At 41.4% G+C, this 14,517-nt stretch overlaps 1 protein-coding gene across 2 annotated transcripts in view; it reads left to right on the plus strand.

Annotated features, from left to right (window-relative positions):
- TRANK1 (tetratricopeptide repeat and ankyrin repeat containing 1) overlaps nucleotides 1-14,517 on the plus strand; it is a 62,916-nt gene that overhangs the window by 18,303 nt on the left and 30,096 nt on the right. For both annotated transcript variants that reach the window (XM_075143112.1, XM_075143113.1), the window contains exons 5-12: nucleotides 771-889; nucleotides 3,389-3,472; nucleotides 6,946-7,084; nucleotides 7,655-7,786; nucleotides 9,834-10,001; nucleotides 12,657-12,815; nucleotides 13,200-13,451; nucleotides 14,306-14,482. In XM_075143112.1, coding sequence (XP_074999213.1) covers nucleotides 771-889; nucleotides 3,389-3,472; nucleotides 6,946-7,084; nucleotides 7,655-7,786; nucleotides 9,834-10,001; nucleotides 12,657-12,815; nucleotides 13,200-13,451; nucleotides 14,306-14,482 — 1,230 coding nt within the window. The remainder of the gene's footprint in view (nucleotides 1-770; nucleotides 890-3,388; nucleotides 3,473-6,945; nucleotides 7,085-7,654; nucleotides 7,787-9,833; nucleotides 10,002-12,656; nucleotides 12,816-13,199; nucleotides 13,452-14,305; nucleotides 14,483-14,517) is intronic.

The raw sequence follows: 14,517 nt of genomic DNA on the forward strand, positions 1-14,517 counted from the left end.
GTCTCACAAGAACACATCAATTGTGGTATAGTTAGAAAAGGTCAAAATTGAGAGTCAGGGAGACAAGGTTGGAGATTTGGAGCTCTAGACCCCTAAGGCTTTAGTGTTTTTTGTCCAAACCACTCTGCTTTTCTTTTAGCTAAGTAGGTTTGAAAATAATTAGAAGATACTCAGCTTAAACTTGAGTTTACAGTGCAGTGTATTCCGGTGTGGAGGACTTTCCCTCAGCTAGTAATGGGCAGCAATGAAAAGAGGGAATTTGGCCTTTCTGTGGCATTGTGTAGCTTTTTTTGAGCAATGTCGACCCTATGTCTCCCTGCCCTCTCCACAGTCTCTCCTCCTCAACTTGCTTTTTTTGTCCAGTTCACAGGCTTTGACTGATGGGGCCTGCAGGTGTGCCAGGAGATTTCAGGTTGTGCCCCTGCTGCATTTACTTGAACTTATAGCCCCGTGTTAAGGACTTTGATGAGCTTTAGCAGCGTCCACACAAGTGGAAGAACCACCATGAGATTCATAATGCCTTGGGGCTTAGACGTGTTTCTTGAGGGCAGGGGTTAATTTTTTTTCCCCTTGTTTAGTGAAGACTGGCCGCTGATAACAAGGTGCTGTATCAGTTGGGTTACTGGGGATATTTAAGCCCTCATTTGGCATTCTCCTGGGTATTAATCAGTGCTAAAATTGTCACTGGGTAATGAAGTAATTTAGTTAAGACCCCAACTTTAAAAATGCTGTGTGTACTGAATGGTTTTCTTGATGGCTTATTCTTGCAGATGAACGAGTCTTTCCACCAACTTTTCCCCCTGCATATGAGTATATTTTCAGCGCAAGGTTTGACGCACTGATTTGGCAAGCGGTGATAGAAAGATTGGCCCAGAAGGGGAAGTGGCGGGTAAGTCTGTCGCTGCGTTACGTACTGCTGCGCGGCAGGCGACAATGTCTTACCTCTTCAGGGTAAGCTCGGGTTACCTTTAAAATCCAAAACAGTGGATATTTATTGTTCCCTGCTTCAAACGTCTTGATTTTTAAGACTTGAAAAATACTTTTAGTGATAAATAATTTCTGAAATTCATTTCTCAAAGGGATATAATGAACTTGAAATCCCGCTTGTCTCTTGCTGTTGTCTGTTATAATTACGGTGCCATCTGGTGTCATTATTTTTGAAAGAAATTAGAGGGAAAAAACACATTTATTTGTGGTCCCTTTTACTTTCCCTTCTGTATGACAAGCTGGACTTTTGAAACTGTCTGTGAAAGACCCACAAATAAAGGAGCATCTCAGTGGAAGTACGTGGTTATTAAACAAAACCAGAGCATTTAGAAAAATCAGAAGGTGAATCACCTGAAATTATTTTAATACTCTTTTCTATGGTGACTGTATAAAAAATTGATCATTGTCACAATTACTTGGGTGTCGGTGGCGAGGTGCTGGCGGTGGGGGCTGCAGGGGCCGGGGAGGGGCCGGGGCTGCCCCGTGCCGGACGCGGCTGGTTCCAGCGGACCCACTGCAGGGCACAGCTGAGCCCCTCAGCCAAGCGGGTGGCCCCTTGGGGAAAGCACATTTTAGAAAAGGCGAAACGCTGCCTGGCAGAGTGAGGGGAAAAAGTGAGAAACAGCCCTGCAAGCACCAGGGTTGGAGAAGGAGAGGAAGGAGGGGGAGCAGGTGTTGCCTTGTGGCCTGTGGATACACCATGCAGGAGCAGGCTCCTGACAGGAACCGCAGCCCATGGAGGACCCACGCTAGAGCAGGAGAGAAGCATAAGGAGGAGGGAACAACTGAGAGGGATTACTATGGACTGACTGCAGCCCCACATTCCCCATCCAACCGCCTGGCCATGGGCACGGCCATCTTTCACTAGATCAGGTTGCTTAAAGCCCTGTCCAACCTGACCTTGAACACTTCCAATGATGGGGCATCCACATCTTCTCTGGGCAACCTGTTCCAGTGTATCACCACCCGTATCGTAAAAAATTTCTTCCTTACATCCAATTTAAAGCTACCCTCTTTCAGGTTAAAACCGTTGCCCCTTGTCCTGTTACTACGGGCCTTGTTAAAAAGTCTCTCTTATAAGCCCCCTTTAAGTATTGAAAGGCCACAATAAGGTCTCTCTGGAGCCTTCTTTTCTCCAGGCTGAACAACCCCGACTCTCAGCCTTTCCTCATAGGAGAGGTGTTCCATCCCTCTGATAATTTTCGTGGCCCTCCTCTGGACCCGCTCCAACAAGTCCATGTCTTTCTTGTACTGGGGACCCCAGAGCTGGATGCAGTACTCCCGGTGGGGTCTCACCAGAGCAGAGTAGAGGGGGAGAATCACTTCCCTCGACCTGCTGGCCACGCTTCTTTTTAGGCAGCCCCGGGTGCGATTGGCTTTCTGGACTAGAAGCGCACATTGCCGGCTCATATCCAATTTTTCATCCACCAGTATCCCCAAGTCCTTCTCGGCAGGGCTGCTCTCAATCCCTTCATCCTCCAGTCTGTATTGATACTGGGGATTGCCCTGACCCAGGTGCAGGACCTTGCACTTGGCCTTGTTGAACTTTAGGAGGTTCGCATGGGCCCGCTCCTCGAGCCTGTCAAGGTCCTTCTGGATGGCATCCTGTCCGTCAAGCGTATCAACTGCATCACTCAGCTTGGTGCCATCTGCAAACTTGCTGAGTGATTGAGCGCACCACACAATCCCACTGCCTATGTCGTGGATGAAGATATTAAATAGTACTGGTCCCAGTATGGACCCCTGATGGACACCACTCATTACTGGTTTCCACTTGGACACTGAGGCACTGACTATAACTCTTTGGATGCAGCCATCCAGCCAATTCCTTATGCATCCAACAGTCCATCCATCAAACCCATATGTCTCCAATTTAGAGCTAAGAATGTTGTGGGGCAACTGTATCGAAGGCCTTACAGAAGTCCAGGTTGGTGACATCCTTAGTTCTTCCCTTGTCCTCTGGTGAAGCTAGGTGGGTTTTCAAGGAGCAGGGTAAAGTTTTTAGGGAAACTGAGAAGACAGAAGAAGATACAGTATGCATTTCTTGCTTTCTGCTCAGGATGTTGGTGTAGCTGGGGAGTCTCATCCCCATGAATGCAAAGGTCTATTCCTAAAGTGAAGGGTCACTTCCAAGGTGTATTGGAGAGACTTTTAGGGCCTGACCTTTCTACATGGTTTTTATTTCTGAGGAAACTTTCATCAGTCGTAGCTTCCCACAGTCCGCTCTATATTACATTAATTCAGTTGATAAATGGAAAGGGAGATTCAGTAATCTCTTACCATCTTAAAAAAGATCTGAAATGTTGTTACCCCTCGTTTGCTTTTCTACAAGATTTGATGAGGCAGTGAAAAACAAAGTTTCTAAGTGTGCTTATAAGATCACTAATATTTTTTTTTCCAGTCTTGTCTGTTGTTGTTGTCCGAGAAGAAAGAGTTGCCCACCAATCTCAGAGTCAACCAGTTATCACTGAAGAATCTCTTTGAGGTAAAGTAGCATCCTTTTTTTTTCTTGTGTCTATTTGTTTTATTCCTGTTCCTTTAGTGAGAGATTTTCCATCTTGTGTGCAAGGCTAAAACAGACCAAAGAAAAGCAGAATGGAAAATAATACATGGACTTTGTATGATTATATTAAATAATCTATTTTGTCCCTTTTCATTTGAATGTTAAAAAATCCTTAATTTGCATAACTTCTGTATGTAATTTAATGTTTCCTTTAATTTGCTCAAAAGAAATCATCTTCCTCTCAAGTACAGCAAGCAATTCATATCATGCTTGGAACCTGAGAATTTAATGCTGAAAAATGTCTGACATCAGTTAAGTTGGATATGTTTTCCAACCAGGACAATTTACGATATCCCTGGTATAGGGTATTATTATACTTGGCTAGCCTGTCTCTGGACTGCTTCATGGTGCCGAGTATGATTACAGGGAGTTGAGCTGGGTGCAGTGTTGGAATTTTCCCTTCCCTCAACGCCCCAAATTTTTGGTAGGTTGCTTTATACCTAGGCAGCAACTGCTAAACTTTCTCCCTGAAGGCTTTGACACTTTCCAAATGACTTAGAGGATTTTGGCAAGATGGAAACATGTAGTCGTAGACCAAGTAGCCACAATTCCTAATGCCTTTCACTGAGATGATGGCATCTGCAGACAGCAGAATTTGATCTTTACGTTGCTCTTCTGAAACTTGCTCTTTTCTTTATCTTGTGATTCCTCATGTTCTGCAGCATTTGAGAACCTCCCAAGCTTTCTCTGCTGGCAGGATAAAATAAAATCTTCCAGCTGTCATAAACTGCCAGGCTCACGCACACTTTGACCGCTGCTGGCTGGCTGTGCCTGCCCGGTGCATGCGCTGTGCCGTGCACGCTGGTACACCCCAGAGGCTCTGCCCACGTTGCTCTGTGAACTAGATGGCCTTGTAAGGCTCGTTGCTGCTTGCCTCTGCCTTTGTGCATGGGTATCCCACCAAAACGCTTTGGATGTATGAAGGGGTGTGCAGCCATTGCTTCTGGCCCCTTGGGAACCAGGATGTAGCCGGAGGCCAACTGTGAGCCAGGAGCTGCTGGGAGTTCACCAGCTCTGCCACACAGCAACAGCCGGAGTCCGTAGCAGTAACATACCAACTTTCTAAAGGCATCTCACGGTGTACGTGTCTGTTACCACGCAGTGGATGCCCAGCCTGTTTCAACTGCAGTTAAGTAAAGCATTTCTTATGGACCATTAAAAAATTCTTCTCTGTATGCGGTTTTTTGGTTTTATCCTTCCATTTCTTTGTGTGTGTAAGTTAATTAACTACAGTTCTGCTGTATGTAACCTACTTTTAAAAGATATGGTTACACATTCATTGAGAAATTCCATTAGGCTTTATGCTGAAGTATACTAGATTTCCTACAGCACTGTGGTTTTCCTGACGGAAGCTTTAGAAGATGTTAACTGTAGGCTACACAGCACATTTGCTTAGCAATTACTGGCTGGCAAATTAACAGTTTAGGGCATATTGATAGAATATGCCAGAATTTGCCATTTGGCTGTTACAGTGCTTGTGGTACTTTTGTCATAATAATTTCAAGTTGGGGCTTTTTCCATAAATGTATTTCAGTTAGGTGGCTGACAGAGTGAGCGGGAGTAATTCTGAAAAAGGTAACGCAAAGGAAATAAATCTACATCTGTTCATAGGCTTGTTTATAGTGATAGCAGAAGAATTAGTGAATGAATATATGGAAGCATGCCTTGGTTAGCTATCGTTAGGCAGGTATGCTGTGTTAGTGCCAGCGGAGTAGCCCATATAGGGCTGTATGCTACCTGCCATCACCCCTCGTGTGCTTGCTCAGTTTTTTGCAGGAATGGAGGGTGGGTCCGTGTTCGGTCCTGGAGCAGCCAGGCCCGTGGCCAGACAGCAGCAGGGCTGTGGTGCTAGAGCAGCATAGCTGTGGTGGAGACAAGGCATGAGAGCCTCGGATTAAAGCAGCTTCCAAGCAAAGGTGCCCACTGCCACTGCTGTGGTTTGCAGCTCTTAGCAGCACCCTGGCCTGGGGCACAGCAGCAAAGCAGGCCTGCAAGGGGTGAACATGCTTCTCGCACTGACAGTAAAGCATGGCAGTGCAGTAAAGGACACATGTAGGGTGTCTTAGCAAAAAATCTTCCTTCCTAGGCAAGCAAATCAAAATGCCTCATTGAGAGAGGAGGATAAAAGTGGGTTGCCTTTGCAAAATAGTATGCCCTTCATTGCTGAATTGGCCCCACCAGTCTTAGCTATTCTAGTGGCTTTGTTGTACATGTGGAAGACTGAAAGAATCAAGATGAAAGATCCCTAAGCACTGCTTCTCTTTTGCAAAAATTAGAAAATGTGGCTTTCTGACAACTCAGACTTCCCCTGCTGCCACTACATGCTCCCTGTATTTTGTTGTATTTTGATTTTGTAACTGTGCACAAACAGTAATTCTTGCCAGTCAAAATTTGGCATGAGGTGTTAGAAAAAGAGATTTATTTGTGGATGTTGGAAGCATGTGTGAAGACTGCTATTTAAAAAGATGACTGGCACAAATGGAGAAATTATGTCTGAACACTGTTTCCGAGCACCCCCTCATGTCCTGATCCTTCTGGCATATTGTCTCAATTTCCATCTGAGCTTCCTCTGCCCACCTCCAGAGTTCCCCATATTGCTGTACCCCTTGTAAACTGTGCTTCGTGTTCATTAAGTCCTTGCTGGAACATCCTTTTGCAGCTCAACCGCCTTCTGCTCGGGCTGTGTGCTTTCAATCTTGGTCTGTAAACTTCCCTGTAAATTCCATACTTCTATCAGATCACCTTCTAGGAATTTATCTGGCCAAAAATCTGTCTCCTAAGGCCTTTTCTTTGTGTGAACAGTCATATTACCATTGTCGTCTTAATAACGCCAGATGCTTCTGAGCTGGGTGAGAGTAGGGCTTTGCCCTGCTCTCCATCCATGGGGTTCCTGAGCTGTAAAAGGACTGGTTACCTGAGTTCCCTTCCCCCAGTCTCTAACTCCCTTTTCCCAGTTTCAAGTATTTCTTGCTTTGGGGTAACTGCCCGCATAAGCTGCCTCATCCAAGCTTAAAAGGCACAATATCCGGTTACAGCAATATTTGCACTGAGATACAGTAACATTTAATAGACAAGTGTAAGGCAGAAAGTTGCAGTCAATTACAGAGAAGAAAATATAGAAATACATGTTATAAAATAGACGTCAGGTTCAGTGCTCTTCAGGGCAGGACAAGATTCTTTTAAGATTCATTAACATCTCATAGGAGAAAAGTATTTGTTTTGAGCTTCTACTGGAATTGTTACACATATAATAAATGTTTCATTTTACAGTGGATATGGCTTGATTGTTATTGTTCTGCTGGTTCTTGTCATAAAAAACATGGAAATAGGGTTAAAAAAGAAATGCCTTTTATGTATGTAAAATAATGTGTTGTAATTGTTCTCTTTGTTATCAGACTTCTGAGTTGTATGGACATGGTGAGAAGATGCAAGAAGTAGCGGAGTTAGTCAAGTGGCTAATTTCCATTGGGGCGAAAGTTGAAACCATTGGAGTGTATCTGCTTCATGCTGTTATCAGACTCTGTATCAAAGCAAGTGAGTGACATCTGCACGTAAAATAAAACAAGGGTGGGCTTCATCAGAGAACGGACAGCTAGAGCTTTTCTAAATTTTTTTTTAAACTAATGAGATCAGATCATCTAGGTATAACCTTGCATGTGCCAATAAGGCACTATTTTAAAAATGTTGTAAACACTCTCTTTTATCATCTGTGCCCAATAGTGGTACAAACCTAATAATGGTTGTTCTCTTCCATGGTTTGAAGCGAAGTGTGATTGATGTGGGTCTTTCAGGACCAGCTTTGATGAAAATAAAGTATTTCTTCCTGTGACCTCAGTGGAGCAACAGTTTCTATACGTGCTAAAGAGTCAACCTCAGAGTTGCACATGCTGCAAGTCAGCAAGAACGTAGCACCATGTCTCCCACAATGCAGCTGGCGCTTACCATGATTTCATTTACATATTTCTTCCCTCTCCTACTCCCTGTGTTCGAGGAAGGGTTTCATACAGATGCATCTTGCCACTCCACAGGGGAAAAAAACAGGATCTGTTTCTGCTGTATCTCTGTTTACCATTTATAACAAGTGGGTTTTTTTGATCATTTCAGGAAAGAACCATCTCTTCAGGTGGTTACTGACTCAGAGGCCAGACTTGAAGGATAGGATCAACCAGCAAGACAGAGATGGATGCACCCTACTGCATATTGTGGCATCTTCCAGTGAATATTCTCAGAAACGCAGTAAATACAATTTTTTTTGTGTGTGTGTGGTGTTTTGTTTTCATACGGAAAAATGAATAATGGAAAAAAATTTCAGACCCCGGTGTTTACTATTTCATGCTAAGGAAGAAAATGAGAAAGTCCTGTTATCTGAATATAGACTTTGTAATGGTAACTAATATTTAAACATTTCAACAATTCCCTTTTAAAATTGTATACCTGATTTGTGACCATTTTCTTTGCTCTTTGGTTTGACTGGTTATGATTTTCCCACAAGTATGCTGCAGTTTTTAGAATCGTAGACGTTACCTTTTAAAGTTTGGTGTGCCCTTAAAATCATATTAGACCACCTGGAGACCTATCCTGTTCTTTTAAATAGGCAAAGATTCAAAACCTAAGTAGCAGTGTACCTTGACAGAGGAGGAAAATGAAATGCTTTCCTTCACGTTTTCTGTGGGAATTCTTTTATGTTAATTTAGCCTGGCTTTTTTTCTTGTATTTCTTACTCTGCCCACTAAGTGGCAATAGGAAATAAGCATCAATGCCAAGATAACAGCAGACTTTTAGTTCATTAAATGTGATGACGTTCTGGTGGTTCTCGTTAATAGTATAAATGAAATGAGCACAACCTATATCTAAGTAATTTCATTTTCTGGAAAGGTGTACCACATCTTTTGCAGCAGTTCCATCTGTTGCTAAATGACTCTCACATCTCCAGAAGAGACTGTGTATATATATATTTATTTATTTATTTATTAAAGTTTATTTATTTATAATTATATAGTATATATATTATAGAAAGAGTATCTATTTTATAGGTATTTATTTATTTAAGTTTATTTATATTTATGTAGTATATATTATCTATAAAGTATATATTACCTATAAAGTATATTTTTATATATTTCTTTAATAAAATTTATTTATTTATATTTATATAGTATGTATTATATAGAGAGCATATTTATAAATATCTATAATTATATATAAAAAAATAAACCCTTGCACCCATCTGTTAACGAAAAATGATCCCTAAAATAGCTTGAATGGTAAGGCTTAGACAAAGAAGGCAAGATGTTTGTGTAAGCCTGCATCATTTTTTTCCTCATCTAGGTTTTGCCTTTGGCACATGCAGTAACAGAGGCTGTGTGCTGTGGTGGTGTGCCTGGGGGAAGTGTGGTGGTCTAACGCTTGTTTGCTCACCATCGTTCAGTCTTCTCCTGCGTGACTTGGTGGTGTGGTGCCCCTGCACTCTCCCAGTTGTTCTGAGAGTATGGCTTATAGCAAATGTGCCTCTTTGAGGCAAGAGGGGTACAAGTAGCTGCTTGCAGGGCTGTAAAGTTTCCCCTGGTAGTGCAGTGTGTCATACTAAGAAGGGAGCACGTCATCTTCCAGAATATTAGATACTCTGTCAAGGCTTTAATTCACCATTATATTTGTTGTGTTTATGCGTGATCTGTAATACTTGTTGTAAAATGCCATAGAGGATAGTAGTAAGTGATGGTACCTACCGTTAGTCAAACTAGACATCTTTGTTATAAGGCCTATTACCAAGAAAATAGTGTGTTTTATGTTGCATAGGAAAGAAACTCAGTGCCTAGCTGTGTATATTCATGCCTGAATATGTGAAATATTCTGGTTTATTGAGTCACCTTCCAAACAGTAGCAAAATCCCTTGTTTCGTTTTTTTTTATGTACAGAGCAGTTTGCGTAGGGCCTGGGGAACGGGGTTGGGGCATAAGGGAGGAAGTGAATTCCACATACTGCCTCTGGCTGGTGAGATGGTCATGAGGCACCCAGTCACTTTGTATTTCTGTGCTCCCATTTCCCAATTAATAATAATGAAGATAGAGTTGTGGGGTTTTTTTGAAGGGGTTTCTTTTGGGGAAAATTACCTAGCAATACCTCATTATTATGACACTGGAAAAATTTAGATTTTTTTTTTTCTTTAAATTAAAATTATGCTACAAATTGTGCCAGGAAATTAAAAATACGAAGGAAAACAGAACAAAACCCAGGAACAATGAGAATTATTCTTCCTTTAATGTTTATTCATGTAATGTTTTAGGCCAAACAGAAGATGTGATTATGCTCCTGAATTTTGGGGTTGATCCCACTGTTCCAGATGCACGGTCAAGATATGTCGTAGATATCTTGAAAAAGAACAAAAACTTCGATGCTGTAAAAGCAGTCAGCAATCACATTGAGAAACATGCTTCCTCTGAGAAACAGACAGGTACTACATGGACTGTGTGCTTTTCCTGTTTTAAAATTATGTCCTTTAGACAGAAAATTGTTTTATTTGTAATTGGTACTAGTAGGTGTTTTTTATGTAACTTTTCCTATGAGTTGTCACCCTGATCTCCTGTCAGTCAATGATGAACGTTTTGTCCATGCCTGAAGGTGACTGCTGTCCAACTGATGTTCTTAGTACATCATGCAATTAGTAACTACAAATTGCTCTAAGTTACTCTAAGCCACTGCTTTTTTTTTTTTCCCACTCTTAACATGAGCCCCCCCCCCAGCCATAGAAACTGCTTCTTTTGATGCTTTTTTCAGTTTTAACCTTTTACCTTCACTTTAGTTTTTGGAAAATGAAACATTTTCTTGAAGTATTGGTGGCATATTTAAAATGCTTTTAATAACGAAAAATATTGACAAAAAAAGGGAAGTTCTGAAATGCTGAAAATGTGAGTGAAAAGCTGTTGACATTTTTAAAAACAAAATAACATTTTAGTAAGAGCTCTTTATTCACAAAGTTTTAGCCATTTTTGATCTATGTCCGTGATATGCAGCTAAAACTCCTCTATTAATTGGAAAATTTTAACCTCTGCACATGTTAAGAGAAAAGAGTAGCAGAGCAGACTATCAGACTAAAACTACAAGAGCCTCTCATAACCAAAGCAGGGGAGCTAAAATTGAGTTACACTCTTGGAGTATGGGGAAAATTCAAAGAACGTTTTAAAAATTATTAATGATATTTCTAGGCAGTTTGCAAAGGACCTGTTGTCATACAGGAAGACACAAATCTTAATTGTCCCAGTGCTAATACGAAATTTCATGAACTGGGCTGATAAACTGGTTTCAAGTCTGCTTTTTTATAATAGCCTGTCAGTTCTGAAAAGGATTGTGACTTGTCTATTTTTTTTATAATTTTCCATTCTGGAAACTAATGTATCAAGTGTGATTGCCCAAATAATGGAAATTTCCTCTTCCACGCCAATAAATGAGAATGAGAAAACATACAAATTGTACAATACCACGCCGGTGTGACAGTATCGAGACCAACTAACCCTCATATAGTTTCTTGTCTGCCCTAACAAATGGAGCAAGCCTGATCTGCATGTACTGCAGTATGGTCGGAGAGGTGCTAGTTGGGGCGGGAGGTGGGGAGCTGTCCACCTTCAGGGCATTTCCAGCAGAGGATCCAGTCGTAAGAGGCCATTTGGAGAAGCTCTTGTGAGTATCCACATGAGAACTGACGGATTGGCCGGTGAGGCAAGATGTTCCTGCAGGACCCTGAGGTTCAGAAACTCAGCAGGTAGATTCTGCAGCTGATCTTTTCAAGCCATGGTTTAGACTGCTGTTTAAAAATAAGTCCCAAGCGTGGACATTGTTCATCTTGAAAGCATTTCTTCAGTACAGTCTTTCTGAGATGGTTTGGTGCCTGATCTGGTTGTTTTCCTTGGCACTAACCAACCAGAACTTTAAGGTAACACCTGTATTAGCATTATTACTGTATTAGCCCAAAGCATAAACTTTCCAAACCAGAACTTGCTCATGTCGTGCAGGTCTCAAAGCACAGATGGAGCAAAAGACTGCACAGGCAAATCAAACTTTGCAAAAAGCAAAGTTGTTAAGCTACAGCCCCGGTTTTATGTGTGTTTTGCATATAAGTTTGCTGGAAAGCAGCGGGTTTCATTGCACTTCCATCTTTTGGCTACTGGCAAGCAGATTCCCGCAGTTCCTCTTTCTTTACTGTAGAGATCTCCTGCCCTGCTCTGGAGAAGGTCTTAGCCCAGTGGTTCTCAGTTAGGAGGTTAACACCAATCCCCCTGTGGTGTTAATTGTTTTGGTTGGTGTTCCAGGTAGCTTAGTCTGTCTTTTGTGGTCAATTTTTTTTTTTTTTTTGCCAATGCACAGCCCCCAAGAGTTTTCTAGGCTTAGTGCAAAATGAGAGGCTGGAGAATAAGCCACTGCTTTACACGTAACAGTCTGAGGTTAATCCTGGTTGCTAAAAAGATGACCAACCTTGTCTGTCTCTTTGTCCTAAGGGATAAAGCTACTGTTTTGTTTGGTCTTTGATGTACTTGAATACCTCAAAACTTTTAGGAAAGTCAGGCCAAGTCTTTCAGTTTTCATTTAAGGGCATTTATTAGGACATAATTTAAAATCTGCCATTGCCCATTATCTAAGTATCTCTTAAACTTGTAGGTATGATTTTGGTGTGCTGGGTCGTTTTTTGTTTTTTCTTTTAAGAGGACAAATTATTTTATGGCTGTATTTCTTAAATGCCGCTGAGGAATCAGACAAGCTCAGGAAACGTGATTAAAACTATGCTGAAAACATTACTGGTTTTAGTCCTCTACTCTAAAAATTCTGAACAATGATATCACTGCGAGCCAGCAGTGTCCTGCCTGCATGCGGATCAACTTGTGAACTATTACAATTTTCAGCTTAGTGTATTATGCTAAAGAGTGTGTTTGATGAGTGTATCAAATATCCGTTGATATTGATACACAGGGCTGGCTTTGGCAGTAAGAGTTTCATCCATCTGATTTTAACCTGCCACTAGACATTTCTCAGAGCCCTGAGATGTAACGTATTACAGTCCTGCCCTGAAAACATGCCAGCAAGGAACTGGATTTTCAATTTCTGTAATGTTTTGCAGGGGGGAATGAAAGCAGAGCCATAGCTGATACAGATTCTCTCCTGGATGTTCTTGAACAGTTCGTCCAGTTCTACAAGTTTGAAAATGAAGCACATCATAAAAATGTATTGAAAGAAGATGCAGTTAAGCAATTTCTGAAACTGCTGTCTTCTGTGAAAGGTACAGCAAGTTCCCATTTTTCCCCTTCACAAAACTTAATTGCTGTGAAAAATGTGTTTGATGCTAACATACGGTTTTTGTTCTCTTACCCTTCCTTCCCTTCCCTGTTTCTGCAACTGATATTACTGCAACAATGTGCTTTTACTTATTTTTACTGTTGTGTTTTGCACATAGCACCATCAGAATATGTGCAAAATTTCAGTATGATGAGTCAAAATGTTCAAACTTACCTGGCTGTCAGCACCAGGACAAAAAGATGCAAGTGTTGCATTTTGCTGTTCTGTACTTTGAATTTAATGAGTTCGTTATTCTGAAATTAGTTTACAATGAGATTGATTTTATTATGTGGTTTGAGTTAGTTATGTTGTCTTGACTGTCTTGCAGAAATCCCTGAAGGGGTGGTTTGCAACATCTCCCATGCCTGTGCTAACAGCTTCATAAAACAGTTGCTGGAGAAGCAAATGTGGCATAAAGTTTTGCTGCTGCTAACAGGGAAGGCCAGTGGGGAAAACACGTCAGGTGGAGGACTCTTCAAAAACTGCAATCTTTCAGATGTTGACATTGGCAACGTTATCCAACGGTGTGACAGATCGGATAAGCAAGTGCACCTCATAAGATGCTTGATTGAACGAGGAGGTGAAAAACTGTGCAATATTAATGTGTTATAATAGATCCTATATTTTATTTGGCATGTTTGGAGCAGCGTAGTTTCAGAATACCAATGCATGTTTTTTGTGGCGCTCTGTAAGCGCAGCAGCTCATTGGAGTGCAGTCCATTGGCTGCATCCGCTGCGTGCGACATGGGGAAGCTAGTAAGGCTACATGGGATGGAAGATGTTTTTCAAATGAAATTTGCCTGTCAGGGTTGGTAAAAGGTAAAAGGCCAAAGATTGTTGCTCCTTTGCTTGTAGTTTCTTCGGGTTTTAATTTCTCTGTCTGCAGCCACAATATTATCCTGACAGAAATTGTAAGCCACAGTCTTTGGGTTCAGTCTGTTGTTATGTTACAAGTAATCGGCTACTTCAGTGATTTCAAAGGCATTACCAGATGCCCCCTTTTTTTTTTTAGCTAGTGTGGACATCATACTTTTTCTTGTTTTGAATGAGGTTTATATCCTAGGATTACTCTAGCATTTTTAATTTCATCTTATAACTTGATGTTAGCTATAAATTATGGACACACAGTCCTGCTGCAGCCTTGTGAGTGCCAGAGGTGCAAGGAGGCTTCTTGTTTCGGTCAGTGACTGACTGACTTGAAGAAGATACGTTCTGGCCTTTCTGTCTTCCTATCACAACAATGGGAAATCAGAGGAGATTCTGAAGATTTTCTTAGTCAATAGCTCTTTAACACATACACGTAAAAAGCTGACCAAAAAAATAATGTCACCTGCTCAGCAATCAGCACGTACCTTCATCGGTTTAGAACTTTCTGTAGTTTGCAGATCTGGCGTATCAGATTTAACCCCTGATATTTTCACATTTTTCACACAGCTCTGCCAGATGGAATTGGAACCAACTCTGAAATACCACTGCAAATATGCCTCAAAAAGAATTATTTCGAACTGGTATATTTGCTGCTGACCAAAGGTGCAGATCCTCAGAATGTCTCCATTGCACAAGGAGATACTCCTTTGCATGCTGCAGTTTCCATCTGTTTAAATAATAGAGGTAAGGCTTTTGTGTGCCCAGGCCTAGGGGACACA

Source organism: Calonectris borealis, chromosome 2 (assembly GCF_964195595.1).
Source record: "Calonectris borealis chromosome 2, bCalBor7.hap1.2, whole genome shotgun sequence".
In the NCBI taxonomy this organism is placed as follows: Eukaryota; Metazoa; Chordata; class Aves; order Procellariiformes; family Procellariidae; genus Calonectris; species Calonectris borealis.